The sequence below is a fragment of the Vollenhovia emeryi genome, unplaced genomic scaffold (assembly GCF_000949405.1).
Source record: "Vollenhovia emeryi isolate VEMERY1.0 unplaced genomic scaffold, V.emery_V1.0 DF939130.1, whole genome shotgun sequence".
NCBI classification, from domain to species: Eukaryota; Metazoa; Arthropoda; class Insecta; order Hymenoptera; family Formicidae; genus Vollenhovia; species Vollenhovia emeryi.
The window spans coordinates 587669-596217 of NW_011967236.1; the positions used below are offsets into that span (position 1 = coordinate 587669).

Genomic DNA, 8549 nt, shown 5'->3' on the forward strand with positions numbered 1-8549 from the left:
TTGCAAACAAAACTGAATAGCATGAAATTATATTTTATTTAGTTGAAACCAATGAGAAAAGTACAGTAAATAATTTTATGTATCCCAATATAAAATGTTTGATCTGACCGAACTTGAATGGCTCAAATGTGGTACATTAATAATTTTAAAAAATTAAAACTAAAACAAAATCAAATAAACAAAATGCTCTTCAACTATACTGTCAAAAAGGTGAGTAAATATTACATATTCTTTATTGTAATTTAATAATTTGACAGTACTGTATTCTAAATAATAATTATACAATACTGTATTACATGAAAAATTTCTTTTTTAAGAACGTGATTAAAAAAACAAGTGTCTATGCTGATGAAAACAATTATTGTATGAAACAAATTATTGTCATTTTAACCTAGATTTTTACTATAAAGGTAATAATTGTGTTAATCGAACATGTGCTATATACATAAGAATATTTAATTGTTTCATTGTAATTAACAAAATAATGAAATGTTTAATGGTAAGAACTTGGCGAGTATGAAAGTGTGTTCATTATGATATTTAATTCTTTTATTACTATGCTTATTAAAATAACTAAATATTTCATTCAGAAAAACTTGGTATTGTTGAAACACCAAGTGTATAAAGTTGTTAATGAAGAGCAAGTTTAATAAAAAATGTGAATATATATAAATGCGAAATAGATTATATGATAATTTATCTGTACATTTATAGACATCATGCTTCTTTTTCCTACATAACACATTCGCATATTCAGCAGCACAAAGTGCTTTTAGACGAAAAATTTTAATACTAATAAGCATAATAATAAAGGAATTAAATAAAATTTTCACAAATTCATATCAAATTTGCTCAAAATTCGATGCACATTACGAATAATTCTTTATAGTCCAACTTATTATTAATATGGTTAAATGTGCAGAAATTCATATCTTGTAATTTGTGTAAATTACAATACATTTAAATTAGCACTTTGTAATAAGGTGTACGCAATATTTTACATAAGAAGTCTGAAGAAGAAATAAAATATACCCTGACGTTATCTTACGATAGCTTTTTATTTTCATCCTTTTTATTACAGTTGGCGTTTATTGCGTTTATCGTGATTTTTCGATTAAGATCATTATTTAATTTAAAATCTATTGGTTTATCATATCCCATTACACGAATATAGTGATCGTTGTCGTGGAAAAACTTCTTGTCTAAAAGGAAAGGCATGTTCTTTATAGAGCAATTTGTAAATATCCCAGCTACGTCAGGTACTGTTACATCTTTGGGTGTAAAAGTGAGCTGAAATACAGTCCATTATTATTTGCGATGTAGAGATGTTATAGAGAGATATCTGCAATTTGTAAATACCTGGCTGGTCCGGGCAAACAAATTATAAGTATCCGCGATATATACGTCTTCTTTCGCATCGTAATACAAGCGAGTTATATACTTTTTCGTTACTGAGTGTATTAACAGAGGAGTAGTTATAGCCAAAAACCCGAAAAATGCAAACATTCCCAAAAGAACTCCTATATTATCAGTATCCGTAGCTTTCAAGTAAAGAAACGGCTGTACCGCTAAGCAACTTGAGGAGGTCAGTAATGTAAAGAGCTTGAGAACTTTAACTTGTCTCGTTAAAGGCCCATAATAGATTTCGATTCTTCCCACAGCTTTTTCGCAATTTTCAGTATTGGAATTTGCATTATGGGGAAATTGTACATTACGCGCCGAGGTGTATTTCTGCAAAATATAAATTTTTATGGATATCATAAGATCGATAACATCAATTGTTGCAATTCATTTTGATTATATTCCGTTTAATAATATAAAGGATTTATTCTAACCTCAACATTGCGATCATTATGTACGGCACAAGTCAGACAGTATTTCAAATTCTTAAAATTCTTAAAGAAAAGTCCTTTTCGAGTAAGTACACAAGCTCGTAACATAAATGTCATATTGAACAATATTTATAAGCAGTAATTTCGGACTGATCGAAACCTCTATTACGATACTCGAATCAATTGTTCGCACTGCTCCAAAAACCTGCGGAACGAAGCCACTTGCTACGTTCGAGCAGTGGTGTTTTCTGAACGCGCAGCCAATGGCAGAAGCAAGGGATGGCACGCTGAGAACTTTTGCAACTTTTGCTATTTTCAAATAAAAGATATTTAAATGAAAAAAAAACAGACTGCTATGCGATCCGCAACTTATCCTGGCATTATTTTGTGCGTAAAAGCTAATAAAAAGATTTTACCTGCGCAAAAACTACATTCGAAGGTGTCGGTAAAACAGATGACTTTAGGATCATCGCGCCTGCGCATAACCCGCACGATTAGGTCACCCGCATCACCTTTCTATCTTACACCGTGGTCACCGTGGTCGTATCGCCTTTTCCTAACCTCTTTTCCTCGGGCCGGGATATGTATATGTAAGAGGCGCATATGCCATATGCGCTATTGTATACGACCAAAAGGAAGAACGGACGGAAATCGTAAAATGAAATGTACGATGAAAGACACGTGAGGCGCCTAGCAAATATTGGGTCGAGGCTCCGAGGCAAGCGGATACGAACCGCAGCAACCTATCGGTCGTGCTGGCATCGGGTCAACGTAACGAAGCTATTTTAACTGCGAATTTCAGGCCTGACCCTGATGTACGTTATCGGGCTTTTGCGTCGCATTACGATCTCGCACTGTTATTTCTATCCCGACACAGATCGAAACCCTCGTGATTGATCGTGGTAATTGAACGCAAAGGTAAGGGTGTTTACCTAGCTAGCGAAATTGGCCAAGAACAGATTTTTAAAGCATCCGCTCGCATTTGTTACAATGCAAACAGAAATATACTAATGTAATAGCAGATGGATCGCAAAAACGGATTAAAATATGCCGTTTTATAACATTTTAACGATGCATTCTACAAAATAACAGATTCTGCTTCCTTTCTGTAGTAATCTTTTGTCAAAACATGAGTCTAATGTGGACACGGATGTCAAATCTGTGGCGACATTTCAGCAGATCTGCTGGCAATCTGTTATATTGTGGATAGTTTGTTCACCTAATATCTGTCTCAACAAACATAATAAACTAAACAAAATGATAATGACTTTACGTTTTAATCGTAAACGGATACAAACATCTCTGAATAAGCAATCAAAATTTTTTTACATGTATGAGTAAAATCAGTATAAAATAAAGATGTGAAGTGAAAAATTAACTGGTAATATAATTTTTTCAATAATATTTTTACTAGCAAGCCTATGCATTTGTCAATTTAATTGAACAAAAGTGTACACAAAACACAACAGTTTATCGTTCTTGTATAGGCTTATGACAAAATTTAGCACTAACGTTTTAGATCTTGAGTGTATTCATTAATTTCGGTTCTTATTTCATATCTACATCTTGAAATATTGCATTATTGTATCAAAATTATGAAAATCAGTTTTTTTTCTCATAGATGGGTGATATTAAATATTACGGAAAGAGGAGAAGTATTATAAGAAGGATTGGATCTTTTTTACCGTTAAAACCACCACCCAAAATATATGTCAGTGTGACACCGTTACACTTGATGACAAATTCAATGGTTAATGAGGAAACCGGTAGCAACTATGTTGATACAAATGGCTATCCAATGAGGTAAGCACTGAATTCTGTCAAGATGCAATTACACGTATACATATTCATTTTGCAATATTGTAAAATTTACCAACGACTGTTTCTCTGACAGTAGGCCAGATCTGTTGGAACCAATTAGTTTTGGATCCGAAGTGCGATTGCTCGCGCTAGAGCAAGAATTACAAGAGCTTAGGGAACAAATTTCGACAATTGTGAAAAACAATAAATTGTCTAAATGTGTGTAATCTGTACTTCATTATGCTCAAAGATATTCTAAGAGAGATTTCAAGATTTATGTTTGCCTTTTAGATGCATCTGTAGCGTCTCTGCCCAATGGAGCAGATGACACGAAGTCTGTGCCACCGCCACCGCCACCACCACCACCGTTACCACCACTTTCACTTCCATTTCCACTTTTGCCACCCACAACGCCGCATATCGCGAGGAGGGCTAGTTTGCAAGATCACAAAATGGAGGATCGTAAAAAAATGCCATTGAGTGTACAGAAATCGACGGGTGATATGCTGAAGGATATTGATAATGTAAAATTAAGACCAGTTGCAAGGTAATTGAAATTAATATTTGCATGCTTAACTCGAAACTTTCGGTCCTTCACCATAGATTAATTACACAGATGCATAATAATTAATTTGTATTGAACAAAAATTTAAGTAGACTTTTTGAATATCACAGTTTGCGTTAAAACTCACAATATGTGTGAAATGTTCTCTTTGATTCACGAATTAATAAAGTTATGAATTTTAATTAGTCGTTAAATAATAGCGATTGTGTTAAAAGGAAGAGTTTTAGAGTTCTCGTAAAGTAAAATAAAATAAAACAGTATTGTATTTTAATCTTTTAGGTCTCCAGGTGGACATCCTATACGGGTAAAACGTGAGAATAGTCCATGCAATGATTTGCAAGAAATTTTACGACGACGCTACATTGCAATGCAATCTCCCGATAGCAGGAATTCATCAGCTAATTTAACGATGGACGATTCACTTTGAACAGATAAAACAAATTGTTCATATGTGAAAATACTTTCGAGTATTTTTGTTGTATGTATATTTATATGAAATTTAGGACTTACAAGTATTGTGATGTCATAGATATATTTGAATATTTGCACTTTGTATTAGTTGACGTTTATAACGAGAAACTTAAACCAAAGATCAGTTTGCCGCACTAATGTGACATTACTCAGGAACACATTTTTCTTCTGAGTTGTTATTAATAACAACTTACAAGTTTTTCAAAAGTTGGAAGAAAACTATTTTAGTTTGTGTTTATAATTAAAGTTGAATGATTTATTGTATATAAGACTATTAGAATATTGAAGTGTCAAGTCGATGACTTTTCTTACAGATTTAGCTATATAGTAATTCTATTATCCGAAATGAATATTATTTTCGTAATAGTTTATGACAAAGTGGAACGTACAGTTCCTGTTACCATTTAGATATAAATGGGAAATTTTAATTGCTAATTGCTTAAATAAAAGTTAGATTTTAATTCAATTTATAGACATTAATATTGCAATCATTTATAATTTTATTAGTAGTGTTATGATAAAATTTTTTACATATGAGTACTACGCTATGAATATTACGAGTTTTAGTAGTATGAGTGTATTGTGTGTTTGGCGTATAAAATTTTATTTTACAGAATATTTCATTAATTTCTTTCTTGACCTTTAATAATTTTTGTAATGTAAATGCTGAGATTTATCTATCACAACACAGATTTCTTTATATACAAAGATTATTTCCTTTTCTTTTTAACACCTACAATTAGATGCATGATATTTATGTCAGTACTAGCAAGATCAAATCTAGGAGATTATTACTTACATAAAAAAAAACCGCTATTTGAATTTCGAAATTCTGATATATTTGGATTAAGTGATCTCAAAAACCTTAAAAATCACCACGTAAATCTAACAAGAAATATTTTTTACACATTGGTGGCATGAATACCTCATTGTCGCCACACTCTGAAGAGTCACTAGCTTATGTCCCCTTAAGAGCTAAGCTTTTTGTTAAATATTTTTTTCTAAAACTTAAAGGCTCGTATTCCAAATACATAAAAAAGAGCCACTGTGTACATACACGTTTTAATTTGCGAACATATTTCGCAGTTGCTTTTTCGCAATTTTGCCTGTAGCTGTACGCGGAAGTTTATCGAGGAACTTAATTCCACCTTTAAGCTCGCAGTATGCCGGCAGATTTTTTGCCACTAAGTCGTTGAGCTCCTCCTCCGTTGCCTGTAATTGAAACGTTCTTCTAATTTATGTCCTGAATCATGAAATTTGTATAATACATTGATCTTTTTTTCGTTTTTACTGCCTCAAATGAACAGTCTTATGATTTTTACCGTTTTACCCGGTATACAGGAAACGACAGCCATTGGATATTCACCCGCAGTTTCGTGAGGTATTCCTATTACCGCTACTTGGGATAGTGCTGGATGAAACTCTAAAACATACTCAATTTCTGCGGTTGAAATATTAATGCCATAAAAAAGGAGGAACTCTGATATTCTATCGACGATAAAAACATTCCCGTCATCATCATAATATCCTATGTCACCAGTGCATAGCCAGCCTGAAATGTTTCACGTTTCCGTATTTGATTAAACTTCCATTACAATGTCTTTGTAATTTATATATTAGAGTTTTTGTTAAGTGATTATCTCGGCCGATTGTTTGATATTCAAATCAGTTGCATACCATCAGAATCAAAAGCTTGTTTAGTTTCTTCAGGTCTCTTATAATAACCATTCATTACGCAAGGCGATTTGCACCGCAGCTCTCCATTTTGATTGGCTCCCAATACTTTCCCAGTTTCTACGTCTACGACTTTTATTTGGACGTTCGGTGCTACAAAACCAACAGATCCTACTTTGCAGTCTCTGACCACAACGGTTATATCACCTCCTGAGTCTGTAGATCCTGCAAAGTACATTTGTAGTACTCGTCGAAAAATGATATGAAATATAATAGTCATGTAACATTTTTTAATTATATCGACTTATACCATAGGCATTCGTAATAAAAGCATGAGGTAATTTCTTTGCCAAGGCTAGATGATGTTCCTTTTTGAAGTGAGCACCGGTATTCATCACTTCCTTTAAAGTCAACAATGGATATTTCTCCAGTAGATCGCTCTTAGAGAATCGGGTTAGCATGCCTGGTTCGGTACAAAACCACGTTACCTTACAGTCAAAGGGCAATATTGATCATTAATTTCTCACTTAATTCATCTGTGAAGTTAATTTTACAATAGACTTGAAATCGTATGTGTGAGTTAAAGCATACTTGATATTTTTCGATAAATTTGCACATTGTTTCGTCATCATTATTAATTATCACACTACAAGGTGAAAGAATTTTCGTCGCATATGCTAAGATTGCATGGAATGCGAGTTGGACGCCATAGTGCCAGCGCAACGTGGGTGACCACAGACAAGTATGACCCTCTAATTCCGTGACTTTCACGGGAAGTAGGCAATTATATAAGGACGAGTGCGATATCTCTGTGCCCTTTGGCATGCCCGTTGTACCTGATGAGAGAGCGATAAGAGCAACATCGCTCGGGCTGCTGATCTTCGTGCATTTAAATTCGGTGATCTCGCAAGTATCTTGTCCTCTCAAGATATCTTCTACGGATTCGTATCCACTTAATTTACGGAATACCACTATTTTCAAATTTATTTTTAACTCTTTCACTGCTTCTTCTAAGCTCGGAACCGCTGATGGCATCGCAAAAACTATTTTCGGTGATGTTAATGAGAGAAAGTATCGTGCTGTCACTAAACAAATGTAAATAAATAACTAAATAAGCAGATAATATATGTTTCAGAGATTCACTTATACAGATTATAAGTTTAAACGGATAATTAGATCAGTAGTAAATTATAGATTTCATTGAACATTTAAAAGACGTGTCTAGCCTCGTACATATTGTACTTGAAATGTAGTAGATGTATTTATATACCTATATTTTTACACGTGACTTTATAGCGACAAACGATTCTACAAGAAACAAATAGATGTATGGACATGTGAAAACATACTTGGAGACAAATCGTAGTCCCAAGGATTGGATATAGCACTTATGTACAGAGTGCCTAACAAAATTGTGATTCCATCCATTTCATTATCACAGCAAAGACCGATTATATCGCCAGGCTTTATGCCTTGCTTCTTTAACCAAAGGGCGCATTTAATACTACGCTCACTCATGTCGGCATAAGTGTCTTGTTTGCCCGAAAATGCATCTATCTGTAGAATCAAAACGTTTTACCGAATGTTTGAATCCTTATTTATGTAAAGCATTTTATGCACGCCGAAAATTAGTAATGATACAACCGTTTCTCATCAGTAGCGCAGATTTATGTTTAACGCAAAAGATACGCTTACCTGGCCGATGCAGTTCGGTTTGCTCTTTAACGTCTTAAGTAGTACCTCGGATATATTAATAGGTTCTTTATTTATTGGTACTTCTTGTCCTATTAAAATATTATCTTGTATTCTGAATTCACGAATAGCATCGTGATAATGGAGTTTCTGGAATTTTTACATAAAATTGTATTAAGTTTAATTTGTAAAAAAAAAGAAATACAAAAATTAAAATTAAAAATAATACATGTTTATTTTAGGAAATTCTTTCTATCCTCTTAATAATCTTAACGTAGAAATTTCTTCAGGACTACGACCTCAAAAAAGTATAAACATTTTAGAGAATTATCGAGTTGTAAGAATTATTTTTTACGAATATGCGAAGCAAATTTGCGAATATTCTAGCGATCAAAATTACTATTTGTTGTTAGTTGTACTATAGAGTATTAATAAGTACGTGCGATGAAAATATATTTTTATATAAATATTTTTTAATAAATATTTTATTTAAATATCTTTTTACCTTGCTGACA

At 33.1% G+C, this 8549-nt stretch overlaps 3 protein-coding genes across 3 annotated transcripts in view; 1 reads left to right on the forward strand and 2 right to left on the reverse strand.

The window, feature by feature from the left end:
• Positions 1 to 1039: 1039 nt before the first annotated feature.
• LOC105568289 (transmembrane protein 70 homolog, mitochondrial) lies at positions 1040 to 2057 on the reverse strand. Its single transcript, XM_012023825.1, has 3 exons — positions 1836 to 2057; positions 1360 to 1731; positions 1040 to 1290 (listed from the first exon to the last, which is right to left on the reverse strand). Exons 1-3 carry the CDS (start codon positions 1947 to 1949, stop codon positions 1045 to 1047), a joined length of 732 nt encoding a protein of 243 aa, XP_011879215.1. The 5' UTR covers positions 1950 to 2057; the 3' UTR covers positions 1040 to 1044.
• A 281-nt stretch (positions 2058 to 2338) lies between these two features.
• On the forward strand, positions 2339 to 5284 carry LOC105568288 (mitochondrial fission regulator 2-like). Its single transcript, XM_012023824.1, has 5 exons — positions 2339 to 2750; positions 3454 to 3635; positions 3727 to 3851; positions 3924 to 4179; positions 4477 to 5284. Exons 2-5 carry the CDS (start codon positions 3454 to 3456, stop codon positions 4622 to 4624), a joined length of 711 nt encoding a protein of 236 aa, XP_011879214.1. The 5' UTR covers positions 2339 to 2750; the 3' UTR covers positions 4625 to 5284.
• An 84-nt stretch (positions 5285 to 5368) lies between these two features.
• Positions 5369 to 8549, reverse strand: part of LOC105568371 — an 11200-nt gene continuing 8019 nt past the window's right edge. The window contains exons 10-17 of the mRNA XM_012024001.1: positions 8540 to 8549; positions 8038 to 8184; positions 7692 to 7899; positions 6934 to 7427; positions 6653 to 6830; positions 6346 to 6567; positions 5991 to 6220; positions 5369 to 5880 (exon numbers count right to left, since the gene is read on the reverse strand). Of these exons, the coding sequence (XP_011879391.1) occupies positions 5731 to 5880; positions 5991 to 6220; positions 6346 to 6567; positions 6653 to 6830; positions 6934 to 7427; positions 7692 to 7899; positions 8038 to 8184; positions 8540 to 8549 (1639 nt within the window). The 3' untranslated portion in view covers positions 5369 to 5730. The remainder of the gene's footprint in view (positions 5881 to 5990; positions 6221 to 6345; positions 6568 to 6652; positions 6831 to 6933; positions 7428 to 7691; positions 7900 to 8037; positions 8185 to 8539) is intronic.

What these genes read in the sequence shown, in the direction of transcription:
- LOC105568289 (XM_012023825.1), bottom strand. Translation starts at nt 1,949, where the DNA reads ATGACATTTATGTTACGAGCTTGTGTACTTACTCGAAAAGGACTTTTC. An exon ending in ATAATGATCGCAATGTTGAG is followed by an intron (nt 1,732 to 1,835) that starts GTTAGAATAAAT and finishes TATATTTTGCAG; the next exon opens with AAATACACCTCGGCGCGTAA. An exon ending in TGTTTGCCCGGACCAGCCAG is followed by an intron (nt 1,291 to 1,359) that starts GTATTTACAAAT and finishes ACTGTATTTCAG; the next exon opens with CTCACTTTTACACCCAAAGA.
- LOC105568288 (XM_012023824.1), top strand. Translation starts at nt 3,454, where the DNA reads ATGGGTGATATTAAATATTACGGAAAGAGGAGAAGTATTATAAGAAGG. An exon ending in AAACAATAAATTGTCTAAAT is followed by an intron (nt 3,852 to 3,923) that starts GTGTGTAATCTG and finishes TTTGCCTTTTAG; the next exon opens with ATGCATCTGTAGCGTCTCTG. An exon ending in AAATTAAGACCAGTTGCAAG is followed by an intron (nt 4,180 to 4,476) that starts GTAATTGAAATT and finishes TTAATCTTTTAG; the next exon opens with GTCTCCAGGTGGACATCCTA.